The sequence below is a fragment of the Antedon bifida genome, chromosome 11 (assembly GCF_963402885.1).
Source record: "Antedon bifida chromosome 11, ecAntBifi1.1, whole genome shotgun sequence".
Classification (NCBI taxonomy): domain Eukaryota; kingdom Metazoa; phylum Echinodermata; class Crinoidea; order Comatulida; family Antedonidae; genus Antedon; species Antedon bifida.
The window spans coordinates 7,060,516-7,088,254 of record NC_136236.1 but is presented as its reverse complement, the minus strand read 5'-3'; the positions used below and the strand labels follow the sequence as shown (position 1 = coordinate 7,088,254).

Genomic DNA, 27,739 nt, shown 5'->3' with positions numbered 1-27,739 from the left:
ATCGTCATTTCACCTCTTATGTGCGGATAAGTTTGTTCCTATAATTTAAGGAAAAAGTCAAAGTCTTGCTCGGACCAATTTAGTATGTAGGCCTACCATTACTTTTTTTTGGGTACTTTCTTTCGTTTTTGTTAACAGGAACTCCGCAAAAACAATAGACGTAAACGCACACATTTTCAACAATTCATTTTAATACAGGACAAAGCAGACACACATTGACAAAGAGCATCGGTATTGAAGTATATAAATAGCTATGCCAGACATTACTCTCGCAATCTAATTAGCTGACCTAGACACGGCCGCAGTCTAATGCTAGATGTCTATAAATAGTAAGGATCAGCTGCAATATACCTGCCTAGATGTCTATTAAAAGCATCAGACAGGACACAGTATGTCTAGATGTTTATAAATAGCTCAAGATACCAGCTGCAATATAGCTGGCTAGATGTCTAAAAATAGCAAAAGACACGACGAATGCCTAGATGTCTATAAATAGCCAAGGTATCAGTTGCAATACTTTGCTAGATATCTATAAATAGCATCAGACACTGCCACAGTCGATATAATGGCTAGATGTCTATAAATAACATCAAACACTGCCACAGTCTATATAATGGCTAGATGTCTGTAAATAGCCAAGGTATCAGCTGCAATACTTTGCTAGATATCTATAAATAGCATCAGACACTGCCACAGTCTATATAAGGGCTAGATGTCTATAAATAACATTATACACGGCCACAGTCTATATAACGGCTAGATATCTATAAATAGCATCAGACTCAGCCAGATGTCTATAAATAGTGTCAGACACTACCACAGTATAATGCCTAGATGTCAATCATATGCAATATACTGTACCTAGCTAGATGTCTATACATAGCAAAGCCATCAGTTTTGTAGGCGGTTTTCATCAATATTTCTTTATATTTTTACTCATAGCACTAATTATCCATTATGTATACATGGTCTAGCACTAGAATTACAAAACATTCTTAATATTATTAAAGTATTGTGTGAATAATGAAGACAGGACTGTGTGAAATATCTCTCAAGCAGGTCGACACAAGTAACACATCTCATACAATGAACTGAATTAAACCCGATAAAAATGTCCTAATTTTAGTAACACCCTTAATTATTGTATGGCTAATTATAGATGGCATATTTCAGTATAATATTATACATTTTCTATCCAGCTTAAATAAAATTTCAGAAGAATAATCAAGATTAACATTAGAATATTACAGATCATATCTGGAAAATTACCCCAGGTTTATACTCAGACTTAGAATTGTTTTATTTGATTTCTAAAATAATCATGAATGAATGCAAAAATAAATAACACAAACGAAATGAGGGATTGTGGAGTTTTACATGTTGTATACAACAAACATATGATTTCTAGGACTTCCTCACTTACACTACGTATCAGCACAAGCAAAAAGTAGCTTTATCTCATAAGATAAATCTAAACTTGTGTTTTCATTCTTGTTTTCTAGAAAAGCGTGCAAGGGTAGGAAACGTTTGTACATTCTCAGTTCACGACTAAGCTTTGTTCAGACACAATATGTTATTCAAGATTAAATAAAGCTAGGTGTTAAATCTTATTGATAGACTTTTAAAACATATCGCATTTCTGTCAATCTTGCTGTACATGCAAAGGTCATTGACCCTAAAACATGACATAATGCACTACTTCGTTCATTACTTGAAACACTACTTGAAATATCTACCTAGATTTTACAATAAAATGTATTTCACTGCTAGAAACCTTAGTCATGAATAACGCATTGCGTCTGAACACAGTTAAGTTTACTCAAGATTAACGGAACGTGTAGCGTACATATGGGACCTCAACATCTTCTTCGTCTGTATCGTTGCAACATAGTTCCAGAACCAGATGTCGTACATGTTTTGGGATTTTCTTCTTTGATACTTTTGCAACTACATCAGAAATTCTAAAAATAGAAACACAATTAAAATGTTTATTTATAGTAGTTATGTTGTCATAAAGTGGCAATATCAAAACATATTACAGTTTATTCCAATTTAAACTGCAGACACACAAAATATAAACAAAAACATAAAATTAATAAATACTTACTTCATTCCAAGACGGTCCTTTCGTTTTGCTGGTGACATGAAGAATGAATAGATCATACAAACTCCCTGAGATAACATTGTTATTTCGAGTTTTTCTTCATCTTTAAAGTAGTCCATAAGTTGTTGCAGTGTCATCTCTCCACCTTCTTTTCTACCGTCTATTTCAAAGCGATCCCACAGTGTGAATGATTTGTCATAATACTAAAAAAAACAAAAGAAAAGCTGCACTGATTAAGCCACTGGAGAGATGTGGCAAAGCATACAAAGACGTGCCAATCAAAGCTTCCTAAACAAGCTCTTGGACCTCCACTGATTAAGCCACTGGATAGATATGGCAAAGCGTGCCAATGGAAACTCTCTATACAAGCTCTTGGACCTCCCCTGATTAAGCCACTGGATAGATATGGCAAAGCGTGCCAATGGAAACTCTCTATACAAGCTCTTGGACCTCCCCTGATTAAGCCAATGGATAGACAGCAAAGTATGCAGCTGGAAGAGGTGCCAATGGAAGTTCTCTAAACAAGCTATTGGACCTCCTCATTAAGCCACAAAGCGTGTGAAGACATGCTAATAGATGCCCTCTAAACAAGCTATTGGACCTCCACTGAGTAAGCCACTGGATAGATGTTGCAAAATGTGCAAAGACGTGTCAATAGAAGCTTTCTATACAAGCTCTTGGACCTCCACTGAGTAAGCCACTGGATAGATATGGCAAAGCGTGCCAATGGAAACTCTCTATACAAGCTCTTGGACCTCCCCTGATTAAGCCACTGGATAGATATGGCAAAGCGTGCCAATGGAAACTCTCTATACAAGCTCTTGGACCTCCCCTGATTAAGCCAATGGATAGACAGCAAAGTATGCAGCTGGAAGAGGTGCCAATGGAAGTTCTCTAAACAAGCTATTGGACCTCCTCATTAAGCCACAAAGCGTGTGAAGACATGCTAATAGATGCCCTCTAAACAAGCTATTGGACCTCCACTGAGTAAGCCACTGGATAGATGTTGCAAAATGTGCAAAGACGTGTCAATAGAAGCTTTCTATACAAGCTCTTGGACCTCCACTGATTAAGCCAATGGATAGACAGCAAAGTATGCAGCTGGAAGGTTCTAAACAAGCTCTTGGACCTCCACTGATTAAGCCAATGGATAGACAGCAAAGTATGCGGAAGGTTCTAAACAAGCTCTTGGACCTCCACTGATTAAGCCAATGGATAGACAGAAAAGTATGCAGCTGAAAGGTTCTAAACAAGCTCTTGGACCTCCACTGATTAAGCCAATGGATAGACAGCAAAGTATGCAGCTGGAAGGTTCTAAACAAGCTCTTGGACCTCCACTGATTAAGCCAATGGATAGACAGCAAAGTATGCAGCTGGAAGGTTCTAAACAAGCTCTTAGGCCCCAACCGATTAAGCCACTGCATAGATGACTACATTTTCTTTATACTTCCATAATAAAGTTAGTAAGATAAAATGCTTGAACGAAGTACTCACCTCTTGCTTTGGTGCTGAAATTGGTTCAGAGAATGCAAAGAGTGGAAGAGCTAGGTTGGCAAAGCCATTCTTGTAGCTTTCCAACTTCTTGTTACCATTAACCATCTTGTACAGTTCCAAGCACACTAACCCGACCACCATCGCAGTAGTCGTTGCAATAGCTGGAATAATCTTTCCGGCAATTAGTTTACTCTGTTAAAAGCAGATATTCAGCATTGTTAATAGTGGAAATCACATTCATCGTCATTTTATTAAACAAAAATAAAAGAAAGTGAGTGAATCTTGGATTGTGATTCAGAGATCCATGTATCTGCAGGGCTCTGTTTAGCTCTAGGCTAGTTTACCTCGAGTGCTTAGTGACACCACGTTCTGCCTTGAAAACTCATCTTTTTCTTTCAAATTGAGCTCTCTCATACACTGCGCCCTTGATAACTTACTGCTGGAATTGGCGCATTACAAATTCGTATTATTATTATTACTACTACAGTTTTAAGTATATTTTAATGCCACTCACATTGTAAGCCAGTGGACTAGTAGAACTTACAATGAACTAGCTCAGTGGTCAATTAACTCAAATAAAAAAAATTCGAGCCCTTAAAATATTCAAATAAATGAGCTGGTAAATTGCACTGCGAGATGATCAAATGAAAAATAAAGCCCTAATATGATCGGTGATAATAAAAGTAAGTAATAGTAATCCGGCAGTTGTGTTTTGACCTTACCAACTACTCATTTGTACACCTGGGTGGAGAGACAAATGTAAGTAAAGTGCTTTGCTCAAGGACACAAGCAATGCTGTGAGCATTGGGTTCGAACACAAGTCCAACATCCTGTACAATACATATATAAATTCCATAGAATAGTAGATAGTGAGTCCTTTACCTTATGTCTATCTGCTGGAGGAATTTCATAGTTTTCAGCTCGTAAATTTGAGGCAGCCACAATAAAATCCATGTGAAAATTTGTATCGTCGTCCTAAGATAAGAAACATTGGTGAGGTTAAAACAATTGGATGTTGATAAAATAAAAACAGATAAAATTCATCAATTTTTTTTGCTAATTGTAAATTAATCCTCAATAAATACTTTTCAAGAGGGATCAGAATGTGCATATAATTTATACTTTATGTTTCGTTGTTGATATTTATTTACGATCACAACTTCATGGTGTTTAAAGTGATTGTTTTTTTATGTTTTTTGTTTGTTTGACAGCAGTGCTTTAGCATAGGCTAGCAGATTGGATTGTTTTTTTATGTTTACCACCGATACCAAATTCTTCTCTCCTATATGGTGTGGGTCTGAAAGATGTACGTAAATCATGTGATTCATAAAATTTAGGTTGACCTGAAATTTTCCTCGAATACATACAGTAGCTAAAAAATGCTGCCGTATTTGCCAACATTACTTACAGCCATGGCTTTGTTGTTATTGCGCCCTCAATGTAAGAAAATAAGACACTATGTATTCAATTACTAAAAATGATGACATCATCGGTCATTATGGGTACGTAAACCCAGGGAACATCAAATGAAGGTTCTACTGTAAATGGAAAGAGACTTTTAAAAAAAAATAAGGAAATACGCATATACAAACCTTTTCAAAGTCTAGTGGTGTAAGTTTAAGGTTACTAAACGTTCCAGGTTCTGCTAGATTCTTCATAACCGTTTCCAATTTGTCATCTTCTACCGAGGCTTGGGCCGAAGCCTCGGCATCAGCTTCAGTCACATCAATTTTTATCCCTGAAAATAGCAAGAAATTGAATAATGCATTTGAAAGCTGCATACTGTGCTTGGAGTGTATGCCACTAAAGCTGAAATTCCTGTCCCAAAGTGTCCTAAAAGGAGTCTCCTCTGAAAAGGGCTTGGCTACACTTCCCCAAGAAACTTAACAATTTTAACACTACTACTACGGCCAACCTCTATTTAGGGGACACCATTATTAACGGGACACTTAGTTATGTTAGGTGTCGCACATAATAGGGGGGTTTTTTTTTCTTTATTTTCCTTTATTAGTTTCTCGGTTCCCTTAATAGGGCTGTCCAAAAGGAGCGGTTCTATTGTAATTTGAAAATGATCATAATGGTAAGTTTCTTAATTGGGGGTTAGGGAAAACTAAGATGTCACCAGATATAATGTTAGTTCCCTAGGAGATAAACAATGCATTAATATGATGAAATCACGTGTCTACAATTATTTTTAATCGTTAAAGGTTCTCCAAGCAATTTATTTATTATTTATTTTATTATTTATTACACCTTATTTATAGAGGGTGACCCTAAACAGTGTATGGGTAACCCCCTACTTGTCTCGAAAGATGTACTAGGTTCTTTAGTGCACATGAGCCACATGTGTACACTGGACCTACGGTTTATAGTCCTTATCCGAGAAGACGAGGTTTTACCACCATGGAGCGAATGAGCCTCGAGCCCTTGATGTTAATATGGCAAGGTATTACGGTTCCACTGTCTTAACAGTGATTATGTCGCTAGCTACATATAAATGAAGTAGTAATCATTGATAAGATTTTAATGGTTCTACAAAGTTGTACGAGGAACGAGTCAAAAACCACAATGTAGCTAGCTGTATTTTTAGTTTACTAGGGAACAAACAGTGGCTTTCATCTCAATGATATAATGGGTCTACAAACTTGGTGGGAGGTATAATTCCTACAAATAGTATTTGATATGCCACATTTTTCCTACCTGACTTGGGAACAAACGGTGGTATAGTCATCTCGCTGATAATATTCTGAATGCAAGACCTGTCTCTGCTTCCCTTGACGCCGTACACCTCAGCTTTTAGGTTCGCTGCTGCACACACATAATCCATATGCATTTCCTAAAGGGATTATTTATTATATTAATATACTAACAAACCCATTGTTATTCTTTAGTTAGCTAAAAATGGACAAGAAATAAGCTCGTTTTTAGAAATCTATTTCTATTTGATGTTCCATGAAATATATAGTATTAGACCACAAATTAGTATTTTTCTAGCTTTTACTCGATTGTAAAACCCATTAACTTACATTATCAAAGTCAAAATTAAGAGGATGTGGACATCTTTTTGGTCCGGACCAGAATGGTGCGCCAGAACTTGTCACCTGTGTAATAAAAAAAAAAATATATAAATAAAACTTAAATTAAATCTAAGAGAGTGAAATTTGTCTCTTAGAAACAAATGGTAGTACCAAAGTTCCAAAACAGCATTCTGCATACATTTTATTTCGCAGCCTAAAATTCCGGCCCCCACCCTATATTAGTGACATAATGAAGCAATTAGAAGATCATCCAGTACCTCAGCCCCGCCATGGTTGGAGCTGAAGAACATTTTGGACCTAGAATATGGACCTTTAGGTCACCGAAAAATTACACTTGTACTTTATTTTGTGAGGATAAAAATGGCGCAGCTCCGCCATCTAATGTCGAGCATGTTCAGTGCAGCTCATTATGTCACTGTCATTTTCAGCTGTTGCTGTCATAAAAAAATCAAACATTTTATCGAAGAAAAAGAAGCTAAATGATGCTATATACCTGGTCAGCAGGAAAGTTGTACAGCAGTTGTGCAATTTGGTTGTGATATTGTGCTTGCCAATATTTTCTAGCCCACTGTACACAATCCTTAAAGTCATTGGGACGTTCATCTAGTAAGGCTTTCTTCACACTATCCAATGTATCCAGCTGTGAAGTATAAAATAAAAATAATGTTAGAAAACATTATAAAAATAATGAAGAATGTTTATGAGTTTGATGGTGAGAATATTTTATGAGTTGAAAGATTGCTCTGTTTAATAAGGAGCTGTCGAGTGTTCTTGTATTATTTATATATTTATTTCATATCCATACAGCAGCGAGTAACTTGGCAATTACAGGATGGATAAACTATTTAACAATTTATCGTATACTAAGTCTCATTTGAGGTTTAGGGAGTGAGTGGAGTTGAACGAGTCATGAGTTAACAACCCTGGCACTAGGTCAGGATTGCACCCCGGACCCTATGATTGGAAGGCAAGCATGTTAACGGAGTTAAATAGAACATTCATTATTTGTTTTATAACACATCTACTGTTATAAAATAAACTTTTATTCAATTTATCTACTGTAAATCATCGACGAAGGCTGGACTGGGAAACTATGACATTGTTTTATAACACACCTACTGTTAAAAAATAAACTTTTATTCAATTTATACAACTGTAAATCAGACGAAGGCTGGACCGGGAAACTATGCCATTACAAAAAGCAGTGCTCCAACTTTAGATGGGGAGTAGAATAGTTACAGACGTCACAATATAGGTTGAGTTTCGAACGATCGATTGATCGGCAGGGCAAAAATTCTCAAAATGTTTACAAAAAGACCGCTCACTAATCCTAATGACATGTGATGCGTAATTAACCAAAAATCAAATCAAATCAAAATTTAAGAATACAATCAGGTGTGTTATAATAATAATCTTAATTTAGGATAGGTTGGATGTGAAAACAAATTTTTGACATATTTGAAAAAAAACAGTATGGATTTGATAAATTGTATTGTTATTATTAGGCAAGAAACATTTTTTTTGGGTAAATGTCTTAAATTTTATTCATTTATAGTAATATTAATATAACAATAATACTGTATCTGGCCATATTCGAAGGTCTCTCTCCATTATCTAGGATTCATGAAAACTTTATACTGTATGAAAAATAATACAACTTACAGGCTGCATTCCTGGTAACTTCATTGTTCTTTCTATAAACTTCGGATCTCTAAAATATAAGAACATTGTTTGTATATAGTAAAAAAGTAAGTTGCAGATTTGTTTCTACTGTTGTTTTGGTTTTAAAAAAAAGAATTATTTAAAAAAAAATTCACTGTGGATAAATGACTCTTGTCGGTACAGTAATGATCACAAAATAATAAAAAGCGCTTATTTTTTACTTACGTAATATACATTAATGCATTATCATATGGATTTTTAAATAGTCCTTCAAATTCATCGCGTGCCCACTGAAGCGTGTGCTCAATGGCGTTGGGAAAGTTTTTTAGCGTGCATATCGGGATTGACTTCTCTGGAGGATCTTGCGATGATGCATATGACTCTGTCAATGAGGGCAACACAACTTGGACGTTGCCTTTTGTTCCTAAAGTTCCGGATTCCAAGAGGGATTTTCGGTAGAATACACACCTCCGGTCCATGTACAACCCTATCCAAAGATATTTGTATTATTATATTGCAGTTTTACATACAGAACTACATACTATACACATTTCTATACTTTTGTTCTGAATGAAAATGATAAAAACAGAGGAGATGCAAATGCTAACATTTAATATTTTATTTAAAGATGTATTGTCTCCCAAAAACATGAAAAATGAAAATTAAATCAGACTTTGAATTTTATTTATTTTGTAGTTTTAATAAATCCTTAGCAAAAAAACGAAAACAAATGATGTTTTCATTTATAAAAGAACATAATAAATGGTTAAATTTAACTAAAAATCCATTGGCTGGCAGCCAATTTGACCATTTTTTGCTTTAAATTACAGTTTTTTCAGGTAAATAAATTTTGTTTGGATCCAATTTTTGGTAAAACTATTATGCGACATTAAAATGGCATATTCAACAAAAAGAATTGTAAACATTATTTTTGAGGGGGACAATACATCTTTAATGTGGCCTATAGTGCACTTAACAAGACTTCTCCAATCAGAGCGAATATTGGACAAAGTGTGCATAGACTTTATTTTATTTATTTTTCTTTTCGTATTAGCTGGTTTTGGGTCATCGTTCTCTTGGTCTCTTGACATTGATTCGGATAGAGCTCTTTGTGCTGGGACATAAGATAAAAAATGGATGTAAACGTTAGTAACAGTAACTTACTGGCATCTACATTATCCAATGCATTGGCTACACCATCTAAGCTCTCAAAGAAATCGTCGTTATAAACGTGTTCAGTTTCGGGACCAACTCGGTTTAGGTGAGAGATAATATTAAAGGATGGATTCATCTTCTTAGCAGCATTAGCGGCACAATCAGACTTGGGTTTCTATAAAAAGATAATGAATTCAGTTAGTAAAAACAATTTTTGTCTTAATGTCTTTTTAAGCTCTTGTTCACACTGGGCTTTAACCATGGTAACTTTGCCAAATGTCATGCTTATTGGCCTTTTACTGTAGACAAATTTTAGCCATCATTCAAAGTCAAAATAACTTCAGAATTGAAACCAGGCAAAAGGTTAGTATTGAACCCTATCAAAAGGTCAGTATTGAACCCTGTCAAAAGGTCACGATTGAACCCTGGCAAGAGGTCATGACTGAAATCTGGCTAAAAAGGTCATGATTGAACCCTGGAGGAAGGTCATGATTGAAATCTGGCAAAAGGTCAGGATTGAACTCTGGCAAAAGGTCATGACTGAAATCTGGTTAAAAAGGTCAGGACTGAATCCTGGCAAAAGGTCAGGATTGAACTCTGGAAAAAGGTCAGGATTGAACTCTGGAAAAAGGTCAGGATTGAACTCTGGAAAAAGGTTAGGATTGAAATCTGGTAAAAGGTCAGAATTGAAATCTGGCAAAAGGTCAGACTTGAAATCTGGCAAAATGCCAGGATTGAACCGCCTCAAGAGGTCAGGATTTCATTTTTGGATTGGAATGGAAACTGCTATAGCTCCAATACTTGGGGGGGTTGTCCAACAGAGTAAAGAACATAATATTTCATTATATTCAAGAAAATAAAAACAGTAGTACTTCACCTCTGGGACATCTCGATTAGGCTGAAAAAAGGGCAATCAGCCTTGATTTAAAGGACACTCTATTATAGGGACACTTTGTTGTATGTTTCCTCTTAATAGCATACTTACAGATACATCATGAGGTCGGAACAAGAACTGTCTGTTTAGGTTAGACTTTTCTATAATGTCCATGTCAGTAACTGTTACTCTCCCCTCTGGACTACAGCCTACGCCAACCATTGAGAAACTCTTTAATAGCTCACAACCTATAGCACCAGCACCAACCTACATACACAAAAAAAATCACTTTTAAAATGTTCAAGTATTCTATAAAAACAAAATTATTTCAGAATTTCTATCAAAAAATAAACTGAGGGTGCTAAAAATATACATGCTGTAAAACCAGAAACCATTTGCGAATTTGAAAAACAAAGTAAAAATAAATACTGTAACAAGATCGCGTCAATCTATCATGGTGTTACAATGCATGTACTCTGTAAAACGTATTATAGTAAAATTAATAACAAAATCATGTCAACCATCATATGTGTGACCTTCGTGTTAAAGCTATTGTATAGTAACTTGTTTGACCCAATTCTAATGCCAAGACATTATTATACGGTACTGTATTGTCACTTAACAATAAGAATGCGTCGTCCTTTGTCTATACCCACAGTACGCGATAAAGCAAACAAACCAGTCAGTTTATCAGTTGTAGGCCCGCATGTTCTGGAAAGTACTTGTAGCACTGTATTTTGCGTATTCAATAAAAATTATTTGCGGCATTAAACTTTTTAAAATTTCAGTGATTGGAGAAACTATTATGTGCACAAAAGTTTCTGGTTTTACAGTAGTGTCCAGTTCATCAATTGTCCAGGGACAAACACATAGTCTATCATTTTTTTTAGCTCATGTGACCTGGTATGTATCTTTGTCAATGAATTGAGAGGAGAAATTGGGAATATATGGGATGATAGTTATGTGCACTGGTTTTACAGTAGTGTCCAGTTAAACAATTGTCTAAGGACAAACACATAGTCCATCATTTGTTTTAGCTCATGTGACCTGTATGTCTTTGTCAATGAATTGAGTGGAGTAATTGGGAATATAATGGGATGATAATGATGATAAAAATTGTCATTCAATATCATAACTTACAATAAAGTATTTCAAACTTTCTAGCTTCCTTTGAAAACTGTCACCAAACACAGCAATCTGTCCATCATACCGGCTACCTTTCTGTAGAAAACACATATTTACAAATTATTAAAATAAGGAACAAATCGAAACATGGTAGACCATGTTCACACATATGGCACAAGACATGAATGGCATTCACATGAATGGCGTTCACATGAATGGCGTTCACATGAATGGCGTTCACATGAATGGCGTTCATTAATTAGTGAATGCCGTTAAACACAGAAGTGCAATGTACTCATCTTATCTTTTAAAGGTTAAAGTGGAGTAAATTGATAACAAAGTCTAGTTATTTCCAACTCAATATGTCAAAACTGTAAACAGTTTTCGCGCCGCGGCTTTAGCCAGCTATATTCCCAGAGGAATATTCATTCAGAAGCTATCAAGATGTTCACACGAACGGCATTAGTGAACGGCGTTAAAAACAGAAGTGTAATGTATTCATCTATCTTTTACAGCTTTAAAAGTAGACTGGAGTAAATTTGATTAACTTTGATAAGCTTTTGATAGCGGTGTAAAACACACCAGTCTTACGCCATACGTGGAAACCTATGCCATTAACCTTTTACATGACAAATTTCATAGAGGTTTAGTCACTCTATAGTACGTTTCCTTGTGTCTACTAGAAAACACAATGTCTTGTGATACAGCCTTGGACAACCCCATTATCAAGTATCAAATTGATGGAAGCTAATTCACTAGGCCTACTTACTGGTTGACATTCTTGCTCAGTTAGATGGTCAGTTCCGTCTTCCTGGTGGCATTCCAAAGCATCAAAGTACATCCACTGTTTTATAGGGTTAAATTTACCGCTACATGCCTACCGAATCAATTAAAACATGATCATTTATTCACCCTGAAAGCACTTTCTAAATGGAGTAGTGGAGCTGTAGCTTGGTGATTAACATGCTTGCCTTCAATTCCAAGGTCTAGGGTTCAATCCTGACCTAGTGCCAGGGTTGCAACTCACAACTATAGCTTGGTGGTTAACGTGCTTGCCTTCCAATTCAAAGGTCTAGGGTTCAATCCTGACCTAGTACCAGGGTGGTAACTAACAACTCTTTTTAACTCCACTCCTCAAATGAGATTTAGTTTATAAGTATGATAAATTATAAAATAATGTATCCATCCTGTAATTGGTGAGTTTGTGCTTGCCGTTGTACGTGTATGAAATTTAATATTAATTATAATATCTCATCAAACTTTAGAGAATAAATGAAAAAAAAAACTGAATGTAGTTATTGTACTAACCTTGAGAACTTCTTGCGCAGTGGCGCCACCAATGAAGGCTTGCATCGGGCATATATCGCCTGTAGCATTGTAGGCTAATTGTGTAATTAGACTCTCATCAACAGACTCTTGTTTAGCACCTTCTGCTGCTTTGCTGTTTATTTCCTTTGCTATGGCAACCATGGCAGCTGCATCCTCCTGTTGAGATAAGTTGTTTTGAAGAATATTTACAATAATATGTTTAGCATCAGTAGAACTTGTATTAAGGAGACACCTTGAGTACCCAAGTGTCTATTTATATGGATGTCACATGAATAGGATTTGGATGGATTCGCAAAGCAAGGTTCTACTGTAGAAACTAAAGTAATATTATTAATAATATCCTGGATTTATGTAGCGCCTAATGTTGTGAAACCTCTAAGTGCTGAACATTATTACCCCAGTCATTTTGAATCAAACACGTATGGAAACATACTACTATAATGCAACTAGTAATCAGCGCAAGGTTGTGTCTTGATCTAACCGGGTTCCCATTTATACACCTGGGTGGAGAGAGTAAAGTATCTTGTCTAAGGATACAAGCAATGTGGTGAGAGTTAGATTCGAACCTTGATCTCAAGATCAGTAGTCGAACATCCAACACGCAATTACTGAAAGGAACTAGTTGTGCAAGAGCTCTTCATTTTTCGAGCAACTGAACGGAACTGAAAGAACCAGTGAGCGAGCACTGATGTCTAAAACTGATTGTAATTATGGTCGGTAGTCGGTTACCATAACGCGTGCACAACATGATTCGTAGTTAAAGTATGTGCGAGCGCTATGTTAACATCAAACTTATTGCTACTGGTCGCGGTTACCCTTACTGCATGTGTACGTAAATTAAATGGTTTCAGTTGCGCTCAGTTCCTTTCAGCATACATCTACATTTTTTGCGCGCCTTTCAGTGGCTTGGATAGCTTTTGTCGACACAGTTAAGTTGCATTGAGTTCGTGTTGACATTAGTGCTAAAAATAATGTTGCTTTTAAATTAAATAAAATAATTTTAAATATACTGTTGACCTAATAAAGGGACATTTTTACTTACTTTATTTCGAGGTCTTGGAATAGCACTTTTTGTTTTGATGAATTCATGCAGGGCTTGAAAACCTATGTGAAGTTGACCTGGGCGGTCGAACTTGCCAAAGTCTGTTAGCAAAAACTCTGGTTCATCGAGAGACTGTTTTATAGATTTCTAGATCCAAAGAAAAAAAAGGTTTATTAAGTCAATGTGAATTTTTGTACACAACATTACATTATTCTTTCATCCTATAAGGCTATTCAATGGTTAGAAGTTAGGGCTGATTTTCATTCAGTAACTACCTTTTTGTTTACTTTTTAAGCTATCTATGCAATTATTTAGTAAGCTTTTAAAGGATAATAATACTAACTGTTAGTGCAGTGACTGCCTGATAAAATACTTTGAAACACACTCAAATAATGTTACTGCAGTAACATAATGTAGTTACTGCAGCAGAATAATTTGAAATAATAAACAATAACTATACATAATCTTTCTGTACAGTATACTGGTCTGAATCTATAATAAACAATAACTTTTTATGTAAATTTAAGTCATATTTGTTTAATTTTTAACAAGTATGTATAGCTTTTTATTTATTCACTTTTATGAATTTTAACTTTTGACCTGTATATCATGTCATAAATTTTAAGCTGAGGGACTTCTGGCTCCCGAGCTTCATTGACTCTTTAGAAGCCCCAGACGTTTTTTTGTTGAACAAATAAATGAAAATAAACTAGACACATTGGTATAGCCTGCTATTTTTAACTACACAATTACAACAATAGTCACCATATTGAGAAAGTAGGATGAAGTAGAAACAAGTATTTTTACTTACAAATGAGACTTTCGTCGGCATCTTCACTTGAGTGACAATACCTCCTCTAGTGTAATTTGACATGTTTGTTGTATTGCCAATACTGAACGAGTACGGACCAAGCACCTTTATCTTACGCGGTTGGCACTGATTTAGTTCAACCATACCCTACATAATAAAATGTAAATATTGTTGAGACCAGAATTGTGATCAAGATCACAGAGTATATAGTGGATAAATTGAGGGTCAACTGAGGTGCATCACATCACAAATTAAAGATGTATTGCCCCAATTAATTAAATTGGACTTTTAATAGGTTATTTTGTAGTTTTAATCAAGTTAATCCCTTCCACAGAAAAAAAAAAAAAACAGGGAAAAAATGTTTTCAGTTATAAAATGACAAAAAAATGGTTGAATTTAACCAAACACGCATTTGCTGGGATCAAATTTTAAAAAAGAAAAACATATTTATACTTACTTGAACTTCTGCAAATGTGACATAATCTCCAGATTCTAAGCCATGCCTGGTCTCGTCTAAACACATCACAATTCCATCCTTGTCCTAAAATCGTAAATAAAATAACCCATTTCAGTATTTTCAGTATTTATTAAACATTTTAAAACAAGAAAAATAATTTTAAACAAATTTTAGCAGTTAGAGTGAGTCAATCAGTCCATAAAGTTTTTTTTTTCATCTACATTTATTTGAAAAATAGCAAATGCATTTTGGGATGGCGTACCTTAGTAACCGATGAAACCATGTTGCTAATTGGCTGTTCTCCAGTGGTGTCCACGACAACAAATTCTTTGCCAAAATCACAGAAGATCTGACCAAATAAGCCTCTTGTGTCTGCTACGATAACATGAATACCCTTAGAGTGACAAAATTCACCCAAGGCAAGCTGGGTCTCTAATGTTGAATTTGTCAACACGACAACCTGAAACAAATGACAAAATGTTGACAATAATACGGGTATTGCTATTAGGTTTTAGTTTTTGCTATTTAGGTTTGTGCGATTTACACTGTAAAATCTGACATTTTACCCATAAAACTATGTTTTTCGCCCAAAAAAAAGCCAATGTACAGCAATTTCATAATTTTATTTTCATAAATTACCTGTAATGATAGTCCTGGTCATGATAGAACCAATAATAAGCCATTTGGGGGAGGTTTGTGCAGGGTTTTTTGAGGTTTGCGCTTGGTTTGTGCAGTTTAGCAATACCGCAATAATACTAATAAAAACACAGTGCAGCACATAAACATAGAAATGTGATGATGCAGCTAACAAAATACCCCCAACAGACTATGCAGTGTACAGTTCAATCGTCGCCTGCAATAATTGATTTCACCCACAGAGGATGTCTTAGGCCAAATGTTTGTAGACAAACCATGACCTTTGGGAAGCAATGATGTATGTAGCTCTGGAGCAATAATAACCAATTTGCCAAGCATCTCATATTTTAACAAAAGTATGCAACAAGATTATGGGATTATTATATTGTTAATTTTTGTTTTAATATTGATTTATAATAATTCACAATGTCAGTTATTAGTTATAGGTATCCCAATGTAAAATTTCAAATTAATGATGGTACTTTTTCTTTCAGTTAATCAAAAGGAACTTACTGAACATAAACTTTTGCAATTTAAATGATTGAAATCGGATTATCCATTCAAAAGTTATCGTCCGTTGAAGTTGCCAAAAAACAATGATTTTTGGTTGAAAAATGGCATTTTTTCCAATTATATTTGGAACCATTTTTGAAGGGTTATAACTTTTATATTAATAACTTGAAAGTTCTAATTTTTGCTAAACCCATAGATACCACAGAGTTGTACAAGACTATTTTTTTTGGGGGGGTCCTCAAAATTTTTTTTTGAGATATCGGCCTCCAAAATTAGTCTTAGGGCTTTTTGCGCTAATTTTTTCCAAATGTCTCAAAAATGCCCAAAAAGTTCCTGTCTTTAAATGATTCGTAACTTTTGAACCAGTGTATGAATTGACTTCTTTTTTTTTGCATTGCATAGAATGTAATATGTATTTTAGTAAGATTATTTATATTGACGGGTAGGTATTTCTGAAATACAACATAAATATTGTTAAAAAATGTTAAAATGTAAAAAAATATATATTGTGTTAAAAAACTGTGTGGCTATTGTTTCTTTTTTTTTAAATATTATTTTTCGTAAGTATACATTTTTTTATAATTCTAGAATTTAAATTTTTAATTATAATCATAAATATTATTTTAATTGATTTTCGAACCGCTAAAAATTAGAATTAAGCCCTTGCTTATTATGCGTTCGATTCCATTCCGGGCGTAAACTCGGCCGCGCCTACAAGTTAAGTTTATAGGCCTAAAGCCTAACACCACTAATATAAATTCTGCCGAAGAAATATCGGGAGCAAAGCAGACGAATTTCAAATTTAACTAAGTAATTACTTCAATAGTATATATTAGTATGTTTAATTTTATTTCCTTTTCAAATATTCTAAACGTAAGGTGCACTTTATATTGAAATACGGAATCAAGTTTAGGCCATGATACAGCGTATACATATAACGGCAACCCTGTCAAAAGCGCCTTTCGGCCGCCTACATAGAATGGGTTACGGCCGCTGCATAGCAAATTTAAAGCTTCTTAAATTCCTTCGGTACATTTATTCCTAACGTACTTGCTTTATATAGTAGCTTGATAAATACTCCACTTATTAAGTACTTTAATAAATAGGTAAAATTGACGTTTCGAAGCAAATATTCCACGAGAAGCGACATTCTTCGCCATGCCTCGTGTGTGCAGTAAAGACTTGTTCCGAAAATGGAACAGTCCACTGCGGGGGTATCCAATCATAATTTAACGCGCTAATACATGCATACCATGCAAATTGCCTGGGCGTCGGTAATTTAGTAATAAGCTGAGAACTGAAACCCCCCTGCAAGGAAAATGGTAAATACTTTTATTTTCGATAGGGATTATTTTTTTAAGTGGTTGGTCTTGTTGGTCTCTTCGCACGACGACCACGCAAAGACAAATAAAACAATGTAGTTTATCAAACAGAAATATAAATTAGCTTCAATTCAATACAAAATTCCCCAGATTTTGATAATGAGAAAGACTCAAACATTTAATTTTTATCGGAAAAATTGACATTTGAGGCGGATGTACATAATAATAATAACCGATTTACATATCAAAATAAAGAGTATTTAAAGCCTGATAACATGCAACAAAAATTACTCCACCACCTATTATGGTCGCCGAGCGATCGTGTTTTGAAAATGGGTAGGTGTTTTCCGAAGTTATTTTTAGCGCGCGGATTTCGGCTCGCCGGCTTTTGTACCTCTTTTTAACTCGCGTTTTCTATTAAAATATTTAATAAACATAGATTAAAAATATATATAAATAAACTCTTAAACAAGATCTTTCTAGACATATAAATTTTATTCACATGGCTACATAAGAAATAGTTTATTTTTAACTTCAAAGACATGTCACTTTTTGAAATTTCACGAACGTGTTAAAATCGCCTTAACGAAAATCCGCTTCATTGGGATACCTATTAGTTATTTCTCAGTTTGTGGTTTTTTATGATTTACTCTTTCCTCATTTGATTTAAGTTACATCACTTTTGGCAGTGTGTGGCACTGATAAAAAGTAAAACCAATAGTCATGCATTTAACAAGGTACTGCAGGCGATTCACTACAAAATTGCCTAACTCCAAACTGTAAAAGGACTTTCATTTTTCCATTCCAGAAATTACTTATTTATTATTAAAGAAATGAAATGGTGTTCATCAGAATCTATACAAACACTATATATTGGCAAAAACTGGTGTTTAATTGGAAGAAGACTTGTACATAACATACTCAAACTATCAGTATGATTAAATTCTCACCTGAAAATTACTAACAAAAGCCTCATTTAGTGCAGTGGTATGGTGCGATACTGGCACGTAGGAATTTAACTCGGCCAGACGGGGAGACGTCACTTCTGCCCTTTTCTTGCCGATGTCTTCTTTGCGAAGAAAAAACTGTAATAATATTAATAGCAACAAAAATTAAGTGTGAAGCCTAAATCTGTTCCACCAGGTGAAGTTATTCATGCGAATCCAATGTATTCAGACAAAATAGCAAATAGCATCCATTCACTTTGGTTTTATTCAATTTTAATATTCCTTTTGTTTGTATTCTTTCTTTGTTATGTATTTTAAACGTACTATTGAATGGATGCTAAATGAATAAATATAATAAAATTAAATTAAATATCATTTTCAATTCAATTATGTGTTGGTGTTAGTGGTTCGATTTGCATAAGACCTCCGGTGTACTTGGACTAGACTACAAAGTATTTTCGGGTAGGAAAGAGGGGAAGAAATGTCTTACTTGTGAAGATAGATCGGCCATACAGACCAGACCTTCATCGTGTATGGTGACGGACTTGACGCCAGATAACACAACGTTTTTTGCAATCTCTATACCGAGACCTTTCATTCCGGATATCAAAACGTCAGACCGACCCATGCGCTTCATGGCATCATGGCCAAGTACATATCTGTAAAGAAAAAAGAAATAATCTTGAGGAATGAGTAAACCTTTGAATTAAGTCAATTTTTCAGAGTAAAATAAAATCTTTTATTTTTTAAAAGACTGCTATAAACCGAAAGTTGACACTGCGCTATTAAAACATAATTTAAATTTAAAACAAAATTAATTTTGGTCAAATCATCTTGTCTTATAGTCAAACAAAAAAGTCAACTATAGAGGGTGCTATTCATCATGAAATAATTTTTTTGAGAGACGAAGATACTTGGTTTCATCAGTGATTATAATCACATGTCACACAGTACCTCTGCTGGTAGAATGTGTGCACTGGGTACAGATATATTCTAACAATTTAAATGTAGTTTGGGGATACTACAGTAGGAACCATTTGTCAGCCTTGCGTTTGAAGCAATCTAGCTTTTTGGGCTCCTAAAGTAGGTCCTACTTGTAATGTCAGTACTGCAGTACGAATACACTGTAGATCATTTGTGACCAGCTTGAGGAGCTCGTAAAAACTAGTTTGACAAAAAAGTGTGTGCCCAAATATGGTAGTGATATGGTCAAATATGGTAGAGATATGACATCATCATGTCTAGATATATGGGCACATCACATATGTCGTCACAGAGCTGTAGTGTTTCTGTCTGAGCAGTACGAATCATTTTCAAGCAGCTTGAGGAGCTTGTAAAAACCAGTCGGGTGTGTAAAATGGTGCATCGACATATATTTTCCTTGGCACATGAGACAGAACCAGTAAACATGTTCATGAATATTCATCAGTACAATTAATAAATTCAAAATGTTAAAAAATGATCTTACAGCTGTCTTGAGTATAGGCCTTCATCAATTTCCGTCTGATCCCCATTTTTTGCCATTTCCACCTAATAATAATAAAAAGATGTTAACAAAAAAATCTAAAATAATACCATGTGTAAGTAATAGCCTTATTTGGCCTAATCTACCTTGAGTACAGTATTACTTAGAGTTTAGGACAATTTTGCTATTGCTCTTGATGTGTATGTTCAAATGATCGATAAAAGCCTAAACTTGTAATATAAATGTTCTACTTTTAATACATTTATTAAGCACCTCAATCAAAAACTGGTATACTAGAATTATGCCTTTCTTTAAATGTTTTTTTCAACTCAGTTAAATAATTGTTCAGTCAGAAGTAACTTTTTGGCTCTCTTTACAATTATTTTATAAATTGTTATTTTTTGTGTTATTTTACCTCATACATTTTTTAGGTTGTCAAATAAATTTCCTGATCTTATAGACAAATATGAACTATGTATTTATTAAAGATGTATTGATTAATTAAGATAAATTATATTAAACTTTGAATAAGTTATTTTGTAGTTTTAATAAAGTTAATCAATTATGTAGAAAAAAAACGAAAACAAAATGTTTTGTTTTCACTTTAAATGAAAAAATAAACAGTTAAATTCAACCAAAAATCCATTGGCTGGCAGCTAATTTGACTATTTTTCTCTTAAAATAACTTTTTTCAGGTAAATAATTTTTGTGACATTAAAATGGCATATTCAACAAAGAAAATGTCAATAATTTTTTTTCAGGGGACAATACATCCTTTAAGTGTTTCTATACTTTTGAATCTCATTTATCAATTATTTTAAAATTTTTACAAAAATATTACAAAATAATGCGACTGCCAATTTATATGTTTCTTTCAATGTTGTAGCAAACTCAATCTTGTTTAAAATAGTGAAATTCATCTTTTATTTTTGATACTCAAACAACCTCTAATACATTAAAATATTGATTTTGTTTTATATAATTTGCAACAATATCAATAGTGTTTGACAAATAATAATACAATCACCCTAGCAGACTGAGATAATTAACCATTGAACAATACTCATTTTTGTTACGTTTAAAACCATGACATTGATGTGATGGACTCGTACGAACTTAACACATAGCCGCTCTTATACCATTTCACACTACTACAAAAAGTAACAACTTGTAACCATGGTTGCATAGTGTGAAGACAAACCGATGAGAGGCCTGTTTAATTTTTCAGAGATGTCCCGAGTTGCAAGCAGCAATGTCTGCACTGGTATTAAAACTGACCAATCATAACAATCAAATAGCGCGCAACTATGCTTTCTGCGAGATGTCTCACGGTTTGCCTATGCATGTATATGACGATAATAAATTGGGAGATCAAACCTAGTTTCAACTTGTCACAAGTTATTATGCAAATGTAAAAAGGGTATAGTCATTCAAGATTTGACTATACACTATACTGTGTTTACGTCTATAAAATTTATATAATATTATTTAAGGCATCCTATAATTTCGCTGTTGGATGTGGTTGAAATAAAAAAAAAATAAATAAAAAAAAAATTTGGAAAGTAATAAAACAAGTCGTACTTACACTGGTTGTTGGAAGCGAATTATTTGTGGCGTTGTTAGTATCCGCCTCGGTCTGAACTTTCAACTTTTTGCTAGGGGGCTCGGAGCAGTGTTCTTCAGTAACGCTAGATGACATCTGAATAACATGACAAAGAAATTGCTTAGTCATTAGTGACGGTTTGTAATCGGCTAAAAATAACCATGACAACAAGGAGTAATTACCATGGTGAAACCAATCAGTTGGCTACACTAGCACAATGACATATGGTTTCTTAATTCAACTAAGGGTCTGTTTAGACTTGTGGTTTAATTGTACAACTATGATAAGGTAAGTTCGCAACTGTGTTCTCCAGCTGTGGGTTTTTCTAAAAAGATCTGCTGGATTAGATTGGCTCAAACCGGTATTAAAAATGGTTAGAAGAAAATTACACATACAATAACACATTTACTGTATAGTGGTTGTACAGTACAGGTTAGGCCTACTGTAGCAATTAAAAAGATATGACCAAGAGCTGTATTTTGTCAATTCATAGACAAACTACAATATTACTTGACTTTTTTGTATTAGTTACTGTATTAGTAGTTTTCAATGATTTGTTACATCGCTTATAATTGTTTGGAGTTTCATAATAAGGAAAACACTGATGCTCATTCTGAACATAAGGAAATGATAAGAGCTCATTATCCTAAGCCTAGCATTATGTGGTAGTGTTGCCAGTTTCTTTGCATGTTGCTTTAACCTTCTACTATACTATTTTATACCAGGTAGGCCTACTTGGATATTCTTTACAGCTGATAGTTACAATACAGTAGTAACAGAACACTTTTCTTTCTATTAAATTCAGAAAAAGGAAGTTGTGGTCACACAAAGCAAACAAGATTGGAACCAATAATTAATAATTCAAAATCCTTTGTACTTTTAGTCACAAAGAAAATGCAAAGTGTGTGGATAAGGATCAGTGTCATCAATTACTAGTGTCTGTGTATAATGATTTTAGCATCCTCTTTATAGATTAAATGTAGTCCGAAATAGGCCGATTTGTAATGTTACTACTGGGCTTGATCAGGTACGGTATGAATTTATATCACCATGGCATACAACAAGAATCACCTTTAGGACTGTCTGATCACAACGTCATCGTATGCACCCCAATCGTAGGAACATTTAAATCGCCTAACGTCTTCGCTTACCATACAAAACGTAGCTGTAAACCGGGTGCCAAGGAAAACTTCGAACGCGACATTAATAACATTAGATGGCAAGATCTATATCGAATGGATGGATGCTGTAACCAGTTTGAACTGTATCATAAGAACATTTCTGAACTCTTAAATTTACACTTCCCCCAAGTAACGATTAAAAGACTTCTTAAAGATAAGCCATGGGTAAATAATGCGTTTAAAGGTATCGTTTCTAGACGGCAAGCAGCTTTTGCAATTGACCCCATGTCTGCCGAATATAAGAAACTTAGAAACTTATCTAACCGAATGGCTAAATCTTTGAGAGGTGATTTTTATCGTAATAGTATTGCCCAGTTATTCTCGTCCGATTCTAAATCTTGGTGGAGGGGTATTAAACAATTTCTTAATCTCGGAAAGGGTACTAAGTACTTTAAAACTATGGCTAATGAATTATGTAACGGGAACGTATACGATCTTACCACGAAAATTAGTGGTTTTTTCCAGTCCCTGACTTCTGAGTTCAAACCTCTTGAACCAAAAACCAATGATTGTAACACTGTAGTACCACCCCATTTAATTATCACGCCAGAGACAATTGAGTCTAAGCTTAAACTTGTGAAATGTAATAAAGCCCCAGGCCCGGACGGAATCCCTCCGTGGGTACTACGTGATTTTGCCAATGTCCTTTCCAAGCCAATAAGTGCAATAGTTAACTCCAGTTTAAGGGAAGGGGTTCTCCCCATGCTTTGGAAGTCAGCCGATATAATCCCCATTCCAAAGGTTAACCCACCTAAGGTTCTTGAGAATGACTTGCGTCCTATTTCGCTGACTTCCACCACCATGAAAGTTATTGAAGGGATCGTAGGGGAAATGATTTGGGTCCAAATTAAAGATAAAATCAAGTTGAATCAATTTGGTTGCTCTAAGGGTGTGTCTACCACTGACGCTCTTATACTTTTGTTAACCGAATGCTTTAATGCTACTGACCAAGGAGATGAAATGAGATTATTATTGCTTGATTTCAAAAAGGCTTATGATTTAATTGACCATAATATATTAATTGATAAGTTGTATAATTTAGGGGTCGAAGACCATCTAATCTCTTGGATCTATGCTTTTCTATGTGATAGAAAACAACGTGTTAAACTAGGCGATGAATTGTCCCCTTGGACAGTCGTCAAGGGTGGTATCCCCCAAGGATCCTGGTTGGGGCCCATGTTGTTTATCATCTTTGTCGACGATCTTCTGGATGGGGTGCCGTGCATGAAATACATGGACGACACCTCCATCCATGAACGCGTCGGCAACGATGGGGCAACTGTACTCCAAACCACTCTTGACGAAACTGTCCAGTGGGCTAAGGATAACAATATGTACCTTAATATTAAGAAAACGAAAGAGATGAGAATTAGTTGTAAAAGGTCAAAGACTGCTTTTGAGCCACTCCATGTTGGAGATTGTAATCTGGAACGTGTTGACGAATTTAAACTTCTTGGTGTAATTATTTCTCATAATTTGTCATGGCAACCTCATATTGATCAAATGATTAGTAAATGTAATTCTAGAATGTACTTTCTCAAACAGGTGCGGAGGGCAGGCCTGGATGCCCCCGCACTTGTCCAATTTTATACTAGTATCATTAGACCAATATTAGAATATGCGGCCCCAGTTTGGGGATCAAATATTACGAAGCAACAGAATCAACAACTTGAACAAATTCAGAGAAGGGCCTTTAAATGTATTTTTCCGCATGCTACTTATTCCGATGCCCGCAGCTTCCTTGGTTTTTCTACCTTAGAAGACCGCCGTGTTCGACTGTGCAAGGATTTTTTTGTTAAAATCAAAGACCCCAGTCACAGATTGAATCATTTGTTACCGGAGGCTCCTTCTGCTGCTTATAATCTTAGAAGACTCCGTGAGTTCTGTATCCCTAGAGTTAAAACTAACCGTTCAAAAACGTTTATTATTAATCACGGATTATTCCAAAAATGGTAAACATTTTGTGTTATGTTTCCGCGACCTTCCGTACCTTTGTGTGTAAATATTATTGAACATTTTTGAAGTTTTTAACATTTTTTAAATTTGTAAACATTTTTAATACTTTTAAATTTTTATCCTGCAGGCCTATGTCTTTAACAATTTGAATTTTATATTTATTGTTTTTATAATAAGTGATTTTTAATTGTAATTTTGTTTTAATTTTTTGATTGTATGTTCTACATTTCTGAATGTCTTTTATATTTGTATATTGCATTTTATTTTTCTGAGTGAAACGCTTTTGTTAAACTTCAATCTTTCGTTTGATTGCAATAAAGTTCTATTCGTATTCGTAGTTGTTCCCCATGTTGCTTGCCTGCCTCCCAAGACTTGTGATACTTGAAAATCACCTGATATTTTAAATCAACGTTCCGCAAACATTTTTTTAAGGTCCGGGTGGTATTGTCCTACATTCGATAATCTAAATAGGTTCTGAAATAGTGGACCCCAAATACTTAATGAACTCTAGTACCCATTTATATTGAACAAAGTATTCCCTCCACACACACGAGGGCGCAATTGCTATTTTTTGTTGTTGTTTACTTTACTAAGAAAATAATGGATTCATTACTTTATTAAATCCAACACCCAGCTTGTTATACAGGATATAACCCTTGACCTACAGATACCCATGAATCAAGGAAAGAACATAATGTACAGTGTTTACACCACCCAGCTGAAACACAACTTTACAGAAGGGGATTCTACTAACACATAACTGTTAAGTGTTAGTTCAACAATTTTTTGTGTGTAATAAAAATCTTGATAATATTGTCCAGATGAAAGGAAATGATTTATCAATTATTACATTAAAAAACATTTTTAATCTCATCAAGCAATATTAAATATGTACTTCATTTGCAAAGGAAACAAACTCAATTTCCTATTATTTCAATAATTTCAACCATCTGTCATTTCTATCTTGAATTAGAGAGCTAAGACAAAACTTTACAGAAAAGTATTCAAATTTCAAGCAAAACAGCTTTCGGGCAAGTTTTACCTAAGGGTCATTTCCATGTCAACTTAACAAATGGGATGGCTGGGTACCATCTTAGATTTCTTTAAAACTAGCATAATATGCAACTTTGTCTCATGAACACACCAAACTCATCTGAATCAAAATGCCACACAGACAACACATTTTCAAATGGCGCCAACTAACTGAAATTGTTGGTGTGTTCGTCAGACCATGGAGAAATAAGTTAGCTTATTTCTCCATGGTCAGACATATAGTTGCATATTATGTGAAGAATTTCAAGGAAATCGGAGATGGTATACCCAGTCATGATTTTCAGAATATTTGTTGGCATGGAATGATCCTAAAAGTGTTTGTATCATAACCACCCTTATGTTGATAAAAACTATCCCACACAGTGACACACGCTAAGGTCAAATTTGCTTTTGCAAAACTGGCAAAAGGTCACTGATTTCTGTCTGTCAAATTGTGAATTCATTAGCATATTATTACAATTTTAAAAAACCATGAAAATGGCAATCTTTTTCAATTAATCATACGTGTAGGTGTTTTATCTTTTATTCATTTAAAATTGATGATTAAAATCAAATATAAAACATGGGGCCAGCCATGCAAGGATTTTTTAAGACTATCTACTGTGTAGTAGACATGTGTGATCGGCGTCAGGTCTCTCTGTACAGTACATGTGCATCCGGTGAATTTCTCATCCGGCCTGGACAAGTTTGTTTGTACTTCGTTGTTTTCCATCCAAGAATCAAACAATACAAAATAATAAATACATATTTAATTCATTCAGGTTAAAAAGTTCACTGGGAATGATTAAGATTTTGTAAAAAATTTAATTAGGCTTTAGGCCATAAAAAAGATAACATTTTTCATCTGTCTAGTCTATACTGTAGATCATCTGCAATAAATATTGCATTGAATAACTGTCATTAAATTTATTTTGCAATGAATTCTGTCTCACTCATTAAATGAGGCATGGTGGTTGAGAAGTTATTTAAACTTTGAACAAAGGAATTGTATTTGTAATTGTATGGCTTTATTTTATCAAACAAAAGAAAACAGAACATAATAAACAACAATAGTCGATATTCATTCAGAACTAACTATAAGGCTAAGACAACTGGGTAACTAACAATTTTCAAGAAATTAGAAGTCACCGGCGAAAAAAACGAATGGTGGACGCATTCCATGCAGCAGCAAAGAAAGGGCAAGGCCTGACATTTTGCATGACGTATTTTTTAGATTTCATTGCATTATTTAAAACTTCTTACCATATTTTATCCACAATCTTTGCATTAAAATCAGTCTTGATCATGTTATGCTACAGAATTGTTGAAATGAGAAGAATATTTTTACTAATATTAGGTTAAATCATAGCAGACAGTTTTCTGTGATTCACGTCTGCTATCACACAAAAAACGTTCCACGAGAGGCAGCAAGCAGAGACCGCACACATGTGAAGCCCTCTCTCGATTTCCGCGAGGGCTTTGTACTTTTAGCGACCCATTCTGCACAATATCTATACAAATAATAACAATTTAAACCAATAATATCTAAAAATAATCTTACCAAAACTACTTAAAAAATATGGCACATTTACACTAAAATTCCACAATGGAATTTAGCTGCTCGCCAGGAAATATGATACAAAAAATTCAATGTTTCCGTCGCTATGTATGTCGCTTTACGTCCGTTGACTACTTTTTTACCTGTGAGACCCGGAAGGAGATTGCATGATTATTGAATTTTAATATTTCAAACAAAAAAAAATTGCCAGAAAGAATGATATTAGCAGAATATTATAATTATGATCGGGGCGGCGGAGGAGAAGAGAGCGCGACGACGAGAGGAGAGTAGCACATAATAAATAAAATTATCAATAAATGTATTAACTTTTAATATTAACTGAAATGTTTCAAATTGAAAAATTATTTATTAAAATTTGAAAATAATATTTGTTACATCACTTCTCTGTAGAAGTGACAATCTGATTATTATTGA

The 27,739-nt window shown here is 34.5% G+C and overlaps 1 protein-coding gene across 4 annotated transcripts; it reads right to left on the bottom strand.

The window, feature by feature from the left end:
* Positions 1-171: 171 nt before the first annotated feature.
* On the bottom strand, positions 172-27,460 carry LOC144856417 (ubiquitin-like modifier-activating enzyme 1). 4 transcript variants are annotated; one of them, XR_013614920.1, is made up of 25 exons: positions 27,010-27,161; positions 21,560-21,673; positions 19,978-20,039; positions 19,000-19,168; positions 18,513-18,647; positions 15,354-15,551; positions 15,092-15,175; positions 14,635-14,781; positions 13,824-13,970; positions 12,761-12,937; positions 12,222-12,329; positions 11,468-11,548; positions 10,439-10,594; positions 9,463-9,628; positions 8,524-8,785; positions 8,299-8,347; positions 7,130-7,276; positions 6,625-6,699; positions 6,299-6,434; positions 5,191-5,336; positions 4,481-4,573; positions 3,599-3,790; positions 2,108-2,307; positions 813-1,961; positions 172-781 (listed from the first exon to the last, which is right to left on the bottom strand). XR_013614920.1 is itself a non-coding variant. In XM_078714424.1 (24 exons), the coding sequence occupies exons 2-24, from the start codon at positions 21,671-21,673 to the stop codon at positions 1,826-1,828; spliced, it is 3,180 nt and encodes a 1,059-aa protein (XP_078570550.1). In that variant the 5' UTR covers positions 27,308-27,460; the 3' UTR covers positions 172-1,825. The 4 variants fall into 4 exon arrangements, 3 of the variants coding, with proteins under 3 accessions (XP_078570550.1, XP_078570549.1, XP_078570551.1); XM_078714424.1 differs by lacking the exon at positions 27,010-27,161 and adding an exon at positions 27,308-27,460 and having other exon boundaries at positions 172-1,961; XM_078714423.1 differs by having other exon boundaries at positions 172-1,961.
* Positions 27,461-27,739: the final 279 nt, after the last annotated feature.

Excerpts from the sequence above, each read along its gene's own strand:
- LOC144856417 (XM_078714423.1), bottom strand. Across the intron at positions 10,595-11,467 it reads AAAGTTTGAAATACTTTATT|GTTGGTGCTGGTGCTATAGG; the intron begins GTAAGTTATGAT and ends TTGTGTATGTAG. Across the intron at positions 6,435-6,624 it reads TTAATTTTGACTTTGATAAT|GAAATGCATATGGATTATGT; the intron begins GTAAGTTAATGG and ends TAATCCCTTTAG.